A 14,945-nucleotide genomic window follows, 5' to 3' on the forward strand; every position below is an offset into this window, starting at 1 on the left:
GAAATGGCGTCGGCTGATGCCTTTATACCCGAAGACCAGCAGAGATGGCGTCGGGTGAAGTGCGACACCAGCCGAGGCCAGACCCAGACTTTGGAATCCGGCCGACCGAAGGGCTGCCTGACGACAGGACAACCCATTTGTTATGACTGCAGATGCATCCTTGAAGGACATCTGTACTATGTTCTTCGTGTTTCACTGTTGCAGTCATTACATTTTGGTAGATTCCCAAAGCTAAGGTAGGGAGGAGGTAGTTAGAGAGAATTAGGACCAGCTAAGCCCTGCAAGATTGCAGTGGCAAAAACATCTCTGGATTTAGAAAAAAATAGGCAAGTGGTAATGATTGGTGAAGGTATGTACAGAGCTCCAGGAAGGAGCTTCTAAGATGCCCTTGGTAGGGACACCTCTGAGAAAGGATGTAGAGGTAGATGCAGCCCTGGTGGAATGAGATCTTATCTCCTGTAGGGTAGGTTTTCCATGGTGCTTACAGCAGAAATAAATGCAATGCCCTATCCACTTAGAAATGGTTTGCTTTGAAATGGCCTTCCTCTCTGCCCCTGCAGCAAAGCCAACTAGCAGTTTTTTGGAGAGGCTTAGTCCTGTCCAAATAAAATCTAAGTTGTCTGTGCATGTCCAAAGAGTGCAGTATTCATTCTCCTTAGTTCTGTGGATTAAGAAAAAAGGTTGACAAATGAATGGACTGATTAAGGACCACACTGGATACCACCTTGGGCATACAGGAAGGATTGGTCCTGAGGGACACCTTGTCAGCATGGAAGATGACGAAGGGCTCCACTGCTATGAGGGCATATAATTCAGATACTCTTCTTGCTGAATTGATGGCTAGGAGGAAGGATGTCTTCCAAGAAAGGAATTTCAAATCTGCAGTTGTAGCTGGCTCAAAAGGAGGTAAAGTGAGCTTTTCCAATACAAAGTTAAGGTCCCAGGCTGGAGTAGGGGCTCTCCAGGGTAGTCAAATTTTTGGCCCCCTCTGAGCAACTGTTTCAGCAGGGGGTGAGAGAAGAGGGGCGGCTCAGTACTATAATGTGCTGAAATGGCTGAGGCATGAATTTTAATTGATGAGATGGAATGGCCCTTGTGGAATATCTCCGTTAAATATTGAAGAATATGCGGTAAGCTGGGCACTGTTGTGCTCAATCCCTGAGTTTGGCTACAGGAACAGTCTTTTCCACTTTTCAGCATAGGATTTTCTAATACTAGGCCTCCTTGCCTCCAGAATGACATCCAGCACCTGCTTACTGAGGGATGCTATTGGAGAGCTCAGGGAAATAGCCAGGCTGCAAGGTTCAGGGCTTGAAACTGGGGGTGCAGAATCTGGCCCTCCTGCTGGGACAGCAGAGAAGGGATCTGAGGCAGGTGCCATAGTTCTAGCAGTGACATACTGCGCAAGAGGGGGTACCAGTGCTGGCGTGGCCAGTCTGGTACAATCAGTATAGTCCTTGGTTTATCCTTTTTGATCTTTAGCAGAACTTTTGAGAGGAGAGGCAGAGGGTGAAAGGCATGAACTGAGAAGCTTTCCCAGGCCCAGGTGAAGGACAGGGCATCCACTTTCCAAGCTTGACTGTGGGAAGTCCTTGCGCAGAATTTGTCCAATTGGTGGTTCTGAGGGGAGGCAAACAGGTCTACCGCTGAGTTCCCCCATTTGTCTCTCAAAATGCTGAATATCTTTGGTTCCAGTTTCCACTCGTGTGGGTCCATGAGATTTCTGCTTAGGTTGTCTGCCAGTGAATTTAGCTTGCCTGGCAGGAACTGAGCTTGTAGATGCACTTGGCAGCTCAAGGCTGTATTCCACAGAGCCATGGCTAGTCTGCAGAGAGGATACGAATGGGCTCCCCCCTGCTTGGTTACGTACCACATAACAGTGGTGTTGTCTGCCTTTACCAATAATTGTCCTGGAAGGATGTGGTCCTTGAAGGCTGTCAGAGAATTCTGTACAGCTAACATTTCTTGTTGATTGATATGCAGGTCCATCTGACTCAGGTTCCATTTGCCCTGAAAGCACTGCCCTGCCAGTGAGCCCCCATACATAGTCTGATGCGTCTGTTAGTGTTTGGGCGCCAGGGGGTAGAGTGAATGGCAGTCCCCTGTTGTGGTAGCAGGCTTCTGGCCACCAAAGGAACTCTGCCTTTATACAAAGAATGATAGGAATCATTGACTCCAGGTCCTGAGAATGTTGACACCATAGGCTTTTTAGATACCACTGTAGTTTCCGCATTGCAGGCTTGCAAATAGAATTAGTAGAATGGAAGAGGCCATGAACCACAGGGCTTGTAGGATTTTCCTTGCAGACAGCTGGGTCTTTGTGGCCAGTAGTTTTAAGTAGGCTGTCAAACTTGTTTCTCTGGCGTGAGGTAAGCCATCTGGGAAGTTATGTTCAAGCTTGCTCCCAAGAATACAATTTGTTGGCAGGGTACTAGATGAAATTTCTTTTTGTTTATGGTGTACCCCAGTGAGGTTAGAAGTTTCTTTACAAATGCAAAATGATTTAGCAGCATGTCCTGGCTTTCTGCCTGAATTAGACAATCTTCCAGATATGAGTATATTTGAAAATTTCTTTGCCTGCAAAATGCCATGACAGGAGCTAGGCACTTTGTGCATACCCTGGGCGCAGTAGATAAGCAAAAGGGAAGTGCAGAGAAAGTAGTGTATTCACTGTTGCAGTCATTACATTTGGGTAATCTGCTTTCAGGTTGCCCTCAGTCGGCCTGAATAACAAAATCTTGGGTCCTGTGTCGGTTGCAGTCTCTTCTTCCATGACGTCAGGGGTATAAAACATGCGGCCGACGCCATTTTAATCAGTTTTTCTTGTCCCAGATGTTAGGTGCCCCCCAAATATTATATATATATATATATATATATATATATATATATATATATATGTGTGTGTGTGTGTGTGTGTGTGTGTGTGTGTGCATGTAATTTAGAACACAAACAATATACCTCCAACTAAAAGCAAATACACCAAAAAGGCTTTTGTGCATAGTAAAAGGAAGAAGAGGTAAAATAAGAGAGAAATAGGAGGCTGGCGGGTGGGTAACCAGAACTGCAACAGTGAATACACTCGAACATCTACATTTATGGTAAGTGCACACAACTGTACTATGTTCTTCGTGTTTCACTGTTGTAGTCATTACATTTGGGTAGAATCCCAAAGCTATGTTTGGTAGGGTGGAATTATACAGCATTAGGAGCAGCTATAAGGCCCAGCAAGACAGCAGTGGTAAAGCCTGCTCTGGATTTGGAGATGAGAGGTAAATGGTAATGTTTGGTGAACGTATGAACTGAGCTCCAAGTAGCAGCTTCTAGAATGTCTCTGGTAGGAACCCCTCTGAGAAAGGCTGCAGAAGTAGATGCAGCCCTGGTGGAATGGGATCTGATCCCCTTGGGGACAGATTTACCATGGTGCATGTAGAGGAAACAAATACAATGGCTTATCCATTTTGAAACAGTCTGCTTTAAAATAGCCTTTCCCTCTGCCCCTGCAGCAAATGCCACCAGTAATTGCTCAGATTTTCTTAGAGATTTTGTCCTGTATAAGTAGAATCTTAGTTGTCTGTGTACATCCAATGAATGCAGAGTCTGCTCCCCCTTGTTCTGTGGCTTTGGGAAAAAAATTGGCAGATGAATGGTCTGATTAAGAGCCACACTGAATACCACCTTAGGCATAAAGGATGGATTGGACCTCACCCAGTTCGGGTTTGTAAAAGGCAGATCATGTCTCCTAAACCTGATAGGCATCTTTGAAGCAGTCACCAAAGCCGAAGACAAGGGTAAGGCGGTTCACACAGCCTAAGCAGTTCTTGCCAAGGCTTTTGACACCATCCCCCACACTGGAATTATAGATAAACTCACTAAACTAGGTATAAATCCCTATGTCACAAGATGGGTTGCCAACTGGCTCACTGACAGAACCCACACTGTGAAAGTAGCAGACTCCAAATCCGACTTAAGACCAGTGACAAGTGGAGTAAAACAGGGTTCAGTCCTGGGTCCTCTCCTGTTTGCTATCTACTTCTCTGAAGTACAGGCTAACACAGAAGGTCTTTGGCTAATGAAGTTCGCAGATGACTGCAAACTAGGAGCCACAATCAAAACTCCTAATGATGTGGACATCCTACAAAAGGGCCTCACTGAGACAGATGCCTGGCGTCAAAGCCATGGCCTCAAGTTCAATGCCAAAAAGTGCACCGTCATCCCCTTTGGTAAAAACTCTGTACCCATGAACTACAACATAGGTGGTAGTATACTTAACACTGAAAGTGTGATAAGAGACCTTGGGACACAGGTGGACAGTAGTCTCTCCTTTGATAATCACATTGCCACAGTAGTCAGGAAATCCTTCTACGTGGCACACCTCATCACAAAAGGTTTCTCATCCAGAAAAAGAGAGGTCATTGTTCCCCTCTACTTATCACTCATTAGATCCATTATAGAGTACAACGCCCCTTTTGGTATGTACCCCACAAGACATCTACAACAACTGGAAAGGCTGCAGAAATACCTCACAAAGAGGATTACCTGCCTCAAACAGATGCCCTACACAGACAGTCTCAAAAAACTCCAGCTTTACTCCGTCGCATATCGCCTACTCAGAGGTGATCTCTGCCTAGCATACAAAGCTATGTCAAACCCAGAGCTGTTGGACATGCTCCACTTAAAGAAATCCCAAACCCTCTGAGCTACACGCTCTAGGGACCTAAACCTTGTCACCACAATAAACAGAACATGCCGGAGGGATAGATTCCTGTCCAGGAGACTTCCCATACTCTGGAATAAACTACCTATCTATATCAAACAAAGCTCCTCATTAGCACTCAAGAAAAATCTTGATGATTGGATGGGAAATAGGAAATTCACCCCGGGGATCACCTCTGCGGCTCTGCTCGACAGTGGCACAAGAAAATAATTTCCTTGGGTGGCAAAAGCCAGGGTACCTTTTTGGCTGGGCCTGTATAGGCCCCAGGGCCGATAGCCTAGTACCTACCTACAAACCTATTGGTCCAGAGGGCCACCCTGTTCAGATAAAAGATGATGAAAGGCTCCATTGCCATGAGAGCCTGTAGTTCTGAAATCCTTCTAGCTGAAGTGACTGCTAAAAGAAAAGTGGTCTTCCAAGAGAGAAGTTTTATGTCTGCAGTAGCAGCTGGTTCAGGAGGAGGTGTGGGTGAGTTTTTCCAGCACAAAATTGAGGCCCCATGCGGAGGTTGGTGCTCTCCTGGGAGGTCTCAAATTTTTGGCCCCTCTGAGGTACTGCTTTAGCAGGGGATGACAAAAGAGAGGAGGCCCTGTGTTGTAAAGAGCCGAAATGGCAGAGGCGTGGATTTTTATAGAAGAAAAAGATAGGCCCTTATGAAGCATCTGAGTTAAATAATGCAGAATCTGAGGAATATTGGGCATTGCTGTGTTTATCCCTTGTGCTTGGTTCCAGACGCAGAATCTTTTCCATTTATCAGCATAAGATTTTCTAGTACTAGGCCTTCCAGCCTCCAAAATGACATCCATCACAGGTTTATTGAGAGTTGTGACTGGTGAAATTAGGTGATTAGCCATGCTGCAAGATTCAGAGTTTGGAGCTGAGTGTGCAGAATTTGATAGTTCTGCTGAGACAGTCGATAAGGGGTCTGAGGCAGGTACCACGGAGGAAGGTGTGACATATTGTGTAGTAGCGGGTACCAGTGTTGGCGAGGCCAGTCTGGAGCAATCAAATCATTTTCGTTTTTTTCCTGTCTGACTTTTAGTAAAGCCTTAGAGAGCAGAGGCAGACGGGGAAAGGCATAGACTGACAGGTTTTTCCAGCTGAAGGATAGAGCATCCACTTAAGCTTTTTTGTGATGAATTCTTGTGCAGAATTTGTCCAACTGATAGTTTTGGGGAGTGGCAAAAAGATTTAAGTCTGTGCTCCCCCATTTTCGTGTCAACATGTTGAAGATTTGTGGATCCAGTTTCCATTCGTGTGGGTCCATAAGATTTCTGCTTAGATCGTCTGCCAGAGTATTTTGCTTTCCTGGCAGGAATTGAGCTTGTAGATGTATTTGGTAAGTCAAGGCTGTGTTCCACAAATCCATGGCTAGTCTGCAAAGGGCGGTAGGACTGAGTACCCCCCTGCTTGTTATGTGCCACAACTGTGGTGTTGTCGGTCTTTATCAGTAGTTGTCCTGGATGAAGAAAGTCCGTGAAGGCTGTCGGAGCATTCTGTACAGCTAGTATTTCTTTCTGGTTGATATGTAGGTGCATTTGAGTTGGGCTCCATTTGCCCTGAATGCATCTCCCTGCCAGATGGGCCCCCCAAGCATAATCTGATGTGTCTGTAGTCAGGGTGTGGGTGGCAGGGGGTGGAATGAATGACAGTCCCTTGTTTTGGTGACAGGCCTCTGCCCACCATAGAAACTCCTGTTGCAGGCAGGGAATGATGGGAATCGTTTCCAGGCTGTGACAATGTTGACTCCGCAAGTTTTTTAGGTACCATTGAAGTTTCCTCATATGCAGTCGCGCATATGGAATTAGGAGAATGCAGGAAGCCAAGAACCCCAAGGCCTGCAGAATTTGTCTTGCAGATAGCTGGGTTTTTGTGGCCACTTGCTTGAAGTATGTCATCAATTGAATTTGTCTGCCATGAGGTAAGCCATCTGGGCAGTTGTATTCAGGCTTGCACCCAGGAATGTAATTATTTGAGAAGGTACCAGCTGTGATTTATTTTCGTTTATGGTGTACCCTAGACATGTTAAAAGCCTTTCTACAAACGCCACATGCTGTAGAAGAGTGTCTGTTTTCTGCCTGAATTAGACAGTCGTCCAGATAAAGATAAATTTGAATGTTTTTGTCTGCAAAATGCAATTACTGGTGCCAGGCACTTTGTGAAGACCCTGGGCGCAGTAGGTAAGCCAAAGGGCAGTGCAGAGAATTGGTAATGCAAATAGCCTGCTTTGAAGTGGAGGTATCTTCTGCAAGGCTCCCTGATTGGGATATGCAGGTAAGCCTCTTAAGTCTAGAGTTACCAACCTGGCATCTTTGCCCAGCACAGGCAGTAACTGTTGTAGAGTCAGCATCTTGAATTTTGGAATGTCCAGGAAAGTATTTAAAATGGATAAGTCCAGAATTGGACGCCACAATTTGTCTTTTCTGGGTACCAGGAAAAGTCTTGAATAAAAACCTTGTCCTTTTTCCTTTTCTGGTACTGTTTGAAGAGCCCCCATATCCACAAGGGACATAACTTGTTTCTGGGCCTCTGCCCACTGATTTGGAGGCAGATCCGGCCATCCGTTTGGAATTGACAACGTGTGAAAATGAAATCTGTATCCCTGGGATACTATATTTAAAACCCACTTTTCCTGGGTAATTAGATGCCAATTTTGTGCATAAAAGTGCTAGTTTTCCCCCCAAAGGGACTGCCAAAAGAAAAGTGCTTGGAAATGGCAGAAGTCATTGAGACTGTTTACCATAGGGGGGGTGCCTTGCTACTTCCAGATTTGGAGGTGGAGGCACTCTACTGTTTTGTTCTGTAAGTTCCTTGTGACTGAAACCTAGAGCCTTTGGAGTGTCTGGGTTTGACCTGAGTGGCTCTGTTGGGTACTGGAAAGGACTAATTCTTAGTAGGCCATTGCCTCTGAACTTGTGTGGCTGCACTTAAAGGAAATCTTCTACAGTTTGCATAGATTTAGCTTGGTCTTCCATCTTTTTCAAAACTTCTTCTGCCTTATTACCAAATAGACTGTTCTGTTGTAAAGGAGCATCCAACAATTTTGCTTTAACATGATCAGGCATATTTTGCACCTTGAGCAAAACATGCCTTCTTATCACAGATCCAGTTATGGCAGCCCTGCAAGAGGCCTCCAAGGAATCAAAACCACATTGCAAAGTATGCTTTCCAACTTGTTCAGCTGAATGCAATAAATCCTGTAACTATTTTCCACAGTCAGAAATGAACATCATTTTTTGTTTCAGTAAGCCCATGACATGCTGCTGACATTTAAGCATATGAAATTGACAGTTTAAAGCCCTGAATGCCAAGTTTGCAGACGTGTAAACCTTTTTAATCTATCCAGCGCCCTGGAGTCTCTATCAGAAGGGGTAGGGGACCCTGAGAAATTGTTTCAGGGTCAGCAGTAGGGTTTTTAAAAAGAAACTTGTGGGAGTCAGGAACCTTGTAATATCTGTCTGGCTTTACTAGGAGCCAGAGGCAGGGAATCAGGAGCCATGCTGGATTCTGAGAAAACATCAACAATGTCTTAAACAGGATGCATAGCTAAAGGTCTACGCTGAGGAAGGAGGAGGAAATCCCTAAGCCTCTTTTTGGAGTTTGAGAAATCTTGACTCTGCCAATGAAAATGTTCCCTTAAGGTATGCAAAGTCTCTCCAAAAGAAAAATCCACAGGAGGAGATGCAGAAGGGATGGATTCTTCTGCATCAGAGTCCTCATAAGAAGGAACAGAAAATTCCTGATCAGAAGAGGAATAAGAAGAAATGGAAACCTGATCTGATGATTCATAATCAGTGCCTTGCCTATGCCTCTTAGCAGGAGGGGGTTGGGAACCCCTGATCAAGGTAATTAAATCCTCAGCCATTTTGATCATTTGTTTTTTAGGCATAGGGGTCTGAACACGTGGCCCATGCATCTTTTTTTTAGACATAGAAGTTGGTTTTGGCCTTGTTTTTGATGATGGTGTCGGTTTAATATACAAATCCTTAGGCCTGAAAACACCCTCAGAAGCCGGTGCCTGCTCAGCGGCTCCAGACCCATCTAAGGGAGAGACATCCGCGGGTCCAATATTTGAAGTGTCTCATGGCATATCGGACTCCGAATGGGTGTCGGTAGAGGCCTGCGAATAGTAGCAGGCATCAGGGGCTGCGAAAGCACCTCACTGAGTACCGGCGAACCGGCAACTGGCTTAGGAGAAGCTTCCTAGTGTTTTGGACCTTGATGGTCTTTTTCTTTGCGTTTTTTGTGAATTCCGGTAGTCGGATTTCTAACAGACGACATTTCTGGATAGTTAAATCTTGTGCCAAAATATTTAGAAGCAAAAATATACAGACGCTTAATAGTGTGTTGGTTAAATTTAGCACAAAACCGACAGCAAAGCACGTTGTGGTCAGGGCCTAGGCAAGAAATACAGTACAAATGAAAATCCTTATGAGGTATTTGCTTCCCACAAGTAATACAATTATTAACTTTTACTAACATCGGTAAGAAGCAAGAAAATTTTCCCCAATGGGGTACTTAGCTTTAGGTTGAAGACTTCAGTTCTGAAACTCGAAAACGAAAACTTCAGGAGTCGGCCGACCAGCACTTGTGAACTGCTTCTGCTTCGGGCACCGCGCGGCAAGAAAGATTGATTAAAATGGCATCAGCTGCTTGTTTTATACCCCTGACGACCTGACGTCATGGAAGAAGAAACAGCAACCGACGCAGGACCCAAGACTTTGTTATTCAGGCCGACTGAGGGCAACCTGCCAGCACATTACCCAAATGTAATGACTGCAACAGTGAAACACTAAGAACATCCACATTTTCCCACTCCTCTGATTCCTAGAATAGGTTCAGTGGGGAGCAGAAAAACATATGCCAACAGCAGTCTTCCCATCTTTCTCACATCTGGGTAGAGTTTTGTTCAACTCTGGGGCTGAACAAAGAGGATCCGTCAAAAGGAGTATTGACAAAGGAAGACTTGAATGGCTCTGCAAACTCACACAGGTACATCCAAGTGTGTAGTCGAATAGCAACCCTTGAACCGGCTGACCTGGTCTTCCCTTCTGCTGCATGTGCAAGGAGCCTTATGGACAGAATTAGATATAGACTCCAGGGTAGCTAACTGGGAGGCCACTTTTTCCTAGACCCCTCAGCCACATGTGCTACTAAAGTAACCAATAGCTTCTTGATCGGATCCCTCTGAAGCCTAGTGAAATGTGAAAAAAATTCAAGGACTTCATGGTAAAGGTAGATGATGTGTAAACCCACTTCCCAAATCTGTCCATTGATCTCTTGACTCTGTTAGGAGGATGAACAGTGAACTTTCCTCAGCTAGTTCCTTTTTAGTGTCAGTCCCCACCACCATGGCATCTACTGCTAATCCTTTCGCCCAGTACAGATGATCCTTGGGAGCAGAGAGTATTTTATCTGGTCTCCTGCTAATCTGTTCAATCTAATCAGGAGCCTTCCAAGTCCACTGAGCAATCAACTTAAGATAGTCAGAGGGAGGGGTCACCCAGGAAGTAGATGGGTGAGCTCCAAAGGACTGCAAGTACACAAGACTCCTCAGTGGATAGGTCTTTGGACTTCATTACCCATCCGAGGATGTCCAGGATGTCTTCAAAAAAGAGGCATCTTTCGGGAGTGTCTGGGGGAACCCTATCCGTCATCGAAATCTGTTTCCTCGGTAACAGACTCTTCAGGTGAGTTCGTGTTTCCTCTTGCACTTTCTTCTGAGGGGGCTCTTCAGTAGTAATATCTGAAGAGGACTCTGAAGAAGGGTGGTCTTTGGATGGTAAAATCTTGCATCCTTGGAAGTCGCTGTCTGGGTACGGAGGTTAGTGTCAACTCTGGAAAGGCAGGGGTCAAAGGGTGAGACTCCAGTAACTCAGGAGTCACCTGAGAAGCAGCAGTGGCCAAGGCCCTCTCCATAGCTTAGAAGGCAGACCCTCCCCTGAGGAGGGATGGGAGCCTAGAACAGAGGAACTCAGAACTGGGGTCACAACCCGCCACGTGAGGCCCACCTCCAAAACTGGAGCCAAGGAAAGACCCCTAGCCAGCACAGATCGAAGGGGTAGGCCCCAAATAAAAAACAGTGGTCAACTTAACCCCCCAGACCCAACTGTGAAGGACTGATCCCCGGGACTTTTCAGTTCTAATGATGGAGAGAGCCATGCCTGGAACCGAAGACAAAGACGTTGCTGGCACAGACCACTGGAGTCTGTGTGGCTGGAGTCGACAGCTCCAAAGCTTCAGAAGTAGTCAGGAGGAGGAATACACGCAGGAGTACTGCAGCAGAACTCCCCTGCTCCAAAAGGGAGGGGGGGCTGTGAAGGAGGAGGAAGACCCCTAGCCATCAGAAGCTGGTCCACCAACCTCACTATGTTAACTTCAGAAAGACGTCTGGTGGAGCGAACGGACAATCCTAAGTGGATTCTGGTCTCTCTATGAAAGGGCTAAGGAGCCGACCAAAAAAGGGGTCGCTGAATGGAGAATATCTAGTCCTGGGTGCACAGAAAGTCTTGGTCTTCAGCACCAGGGCAGAAGGTAGGGGCTATGGAGCCAGATGTCAGTACCAACGTGGTAACTAATGAAGCCAGTGCTGACAGTGGAGTCATAATTGGTGCTGGTGTTGTGGTAGGTGTCAATGGCACCAATGTAGCAGCTGGTGCCAAGGACTCAGTTTGTTCCAAAACTTTGGTAACCTTTGATTTTGGTTCCGAAGATCCAGCAGAAGGGTATTTATGTTTTTTAGATGTCTATGCCAATGGAGATGTCTGCACTGAACTAGATTGAGCCAGAGGCCTTTGGAGACTGGTCAGCCTTGGATAGCGCCTCTTTGGCATACTGGCCAGATGTCCTGTGCTGCAGGCAGCAACCTCCTTACAGTTATGAATACTGCAACATGAGAATAGGAGGACATCTACAATTTCAAAAATAAACTTAGCTGCACGAGACAGTCGGCTGATGTGTTTTTCTATAAAAGCGGCAAACAAAATTGCAGGCAATGTAGACATGGGTATTCTGGGTAGACCATTAGCTTGAGAGCTTTTTGGCTGGTACGAGCTATGTAACAGCTGGATAGGCTCCGAGGATCGGAACAGTAACCCATCAGTCAAGAACAGATGAAGACTGAGAACATCAGATCAAGTCTTACACCCAGATTACAAATCTAATGAAAAAGCTATCACCTATAACCTTAAAATTAATAAGGTACAAGAACAGCCTGTTCAATACATTTACCCAAGCCTTTTTCTATGACATGGAACATCTGATAATATGCAATACAGATCTATGGTGGTGGTGCTGCGGTAGCGTTGTTGCCTCATAGCAAGACGTTGTCCCGTTCGATTCTCAGCTAGATCGTCTTCTGTGTGGAGGCAAACGTGAATGGGGCGTGCCTTCATTGACGGTTGTGCATCAGGGCTGGTAACCTGATACGTAAAAATCTACTACCAATCATTAGCGGATTGGAGTTCCGCTGTGGCGACCCCTAACCGGGAAAAGCCAAAAGACACAAAAATTATGGGAAATGGTCACAGATTATGTACTTAAACAAGAATTGCCAACAAAGAGACAACCAACTTAAGAAACGTACATTTCATATCCACAGAAACAAAAGTGTCTTTATATGAACAATCCACAGTCAAGTCAGCAATTCCAAGTCATCAGGTACATCCAAATTTAAAACTAAACATTACTGACGGGCTTGCAGGAATGTTTTAAGATTACATTGCAATGCAAAACAAAAAAAAATGTTGATGGTTACAGTTCTTCTGCATCGTCCATACCCAAAATACATAAGTTTAGCGAGCAGTGAATGACCCTCGAGTACATGAATACAAGACAAAATTTCTTTAGTAAGAAGTAGCAATTGAAATTAGATCAACACTTCAGCTGACCTACAGAATATGGACCAATGTCATCAACCATGCAAAGGAATAAGCATTCTTGCAATCTGTCTGCAAGGCTAGAAAGGGACCTTAAAAGAATTCCCAAATCCATGCAATATTCAGCAGACTGGCCAAGATGGGCATCACTAGCAAGTAATGGTCTACAGACTTTTTACACACAAACCTACATACTAAAACCCAATTTATACTTCTCAGCACAGAATACCAGACAAAAATAGGACTGAACCCACTCATCATTCAGATTTACAGTGAGTGCTACTGTGGTGTCAACACTAGAGTGAACAAGACGGACCAAGGTAGTCAAGATGTTGATTAAAAAGGTTAAAAAATGAGCTCTGGGGAATATCTCAATCTTTTAGAAATCTGGGGGGGTTGTGGGGGGGGGGCTTAGTCCATTCTAACAAAGAACCCACCCAACAATGCAAAGATTAATCACTGAAGTAGAGGGATGGGCAGCGATAGTTTTGCAGAGCATGGTGGTTTCAAATGCTTGCTTAAAGTCCAAAACAAAAACATTATCCACAGTACTCCAGACATCTGCACAGAAATGAAATTAGTGGCACAAAACCTACATCTCAAAACATTAGCATCCAAACACTGAACATGTAGAGATCAAATGCAAAAAAATCCCTTCCATGACCTTGCCCGTCAAACTTGTCAGACTTATTGGCTACAGAGTATGGAGAGATAAGTTAAAGCTCAGACAACACAGCACTAACTGCAAACTGAGTATAACAGCACCCCAGGAATTTCAAGACCACCAGCAGTAGCAGACATTTCAACAACCACAGCTTCACCGACTAGCTCATAACACTGTGACATAATGCTTTATGAGACAAAGTGCAAGGTTCACAGTCTACAATATTACCATTGCAGATGTCACCTAATGCATTTAAAATGCAGGCATTTCCCTCATCCTTAACAATGCTACTTTAAAACCAAGTTGGCCAATAGTGCAATATTGACAACTTTGGTAGTGGACACAATCTTTTTGTTGTCAGTGGAAGCAACAGCTAGATATTTCCCCTAACAAGCTTTACTATAACTTCCTGCTGAGGCTGGTGGAAATATCTGGAATTTTTTTTTTTTTAATAAATGTCCCAAAGTTGCTAGTTTCAAATGTAAAAATTGTTCATAATATTTCACGAAACTGGCTTGCTATTACAATGGCCACTTAATGCCTGTTAGAACATCAGGTCCAGGAGATGATTTTGCAGAAAAAAAATCCAGACCATGGCTCAGCAAAGGACATTTGAAATCAGGAACACAGCCTCGGAAAGTCTGATTAGCCAAGCAGTCCTAATACTCAAGGCCTCAGGTGTACAAGTTACCAAGTATGGACATACTCTTATCAAATGAAAAAAAATATATCCAAATTAAATGACTTCTCAAAACCTGGACTAAAATAAAGGCCTAGTATGAGAAAAACCTCAACATCTGGACCTCTCCAAAGTTACACGAAATGATTTAGAATGCACTTCATGAAGACTGAAAGAATAGCATTAAAGGTGGATTGGCTTGAGTTCAGGAAGAATGGAGCATGATCAGCAAGGCAATTGCATACTTGTAAAGACTTCAAGTCGCAAACCTACAAGACAACTGGTTGCCTAGAACATAAACTGGGCTATAAATACACTCCTTAATTAGGGGAAGAATGGCCACGTAGGATTGCTAACAACCAAAGTGCAGACTCCTGAAACAGATAACTTCATACTTGAGACAAGTCAAAGCACTGCTTACCAAAAAGTATAGTAAAATTGATGGTTAATTTTTTCAAAATTATTGAGACACATTTTTTCTTAACTTTGACGGACAACCCATTCTAACATATACCTTACCACGGACAGCTAAAGGAAGCTGAAACCTTATGGTTTAGCTTTCAGTACTGTGTACATTAGATACAAATGTTTTCAGAACTCAATGTCCACTGTTAACCTAGCTGTAAACACATGCAAAGTAAACTACTTCAAAGGAAAAAATCTTGATAACCAGAAGCAGTTCTCACCTGGTTTTTACCAAAGGCTTTGACTCCTATATCCCCAAACTGGGACGGAGCAGGAGGAATAATATGTCCCCCATGACCATTAAAAAGTTGACTAGAACGATGACGTCCCAAAGTGGGTGAAAATCTATCCTGAATGACTCCTGGACCAGTACCGATTCCGCTACCTGTGTGGAAAGAAAACTGCGGTGTCAAGCTGCATTTCAACCCTTTTCCCACACATGATTTCAGCAACTGACAAATGGGTATGAGGCACTCAGTTTGGTTTCACAACACATACCTGGCATTTGTCCAAACATATCTGCAAGTCCTCCCAAGGGGTCTCTAT

The 14,945-nt window shown here is 44.5% G+C and overlaps 1 protein-coding gene across 1 annotated transcript in view; it reads right to left on the reverse strand.

Moving 5' to 3' along the window:
* EIF4G2 (eukaryotic translation initiation factor 4 gamma 2) overlaps positions 1-14,945 on the reverse strand; it is a 1,765,983-nt gene that overhangs the window by 758,320 nt on the left and 992,718 nt on the right. Inside the window, exons 13-14 of the mRNA XM_044059276.1 lie at positions 14,898-14,945; positions 14,621-14,784 (exon numbers count right to left, since the gene is read on the reverse strand). The exon at positions 14,898-14,945 is cut by the window's right edge and continues 94 nt beyond it. Coding sequence (XP_043915211.1) covers positions 14,621-14,784; positions 14,898-14,945 — 212 coding nt within the window. The remainder of the gene's footprint in view (positions 1-14,620; positions 14,785-14,897) is intronic.

This window comes from Protopterus annectens, chromosome 17.part0 (assembly GCF_019279795.1).
Source record: "Protopterus annectens isolate FY-2018-M chromosome 17.part0, PAN1.0, whole genome shotgun sequence".
Classification (NCBI taxonomy): domain Eukaryota; kingdom Metazoa; phylum Chordata; order Ceratodontiformes; family Protopteridae; genus Protopterus; species Protopterus annectens.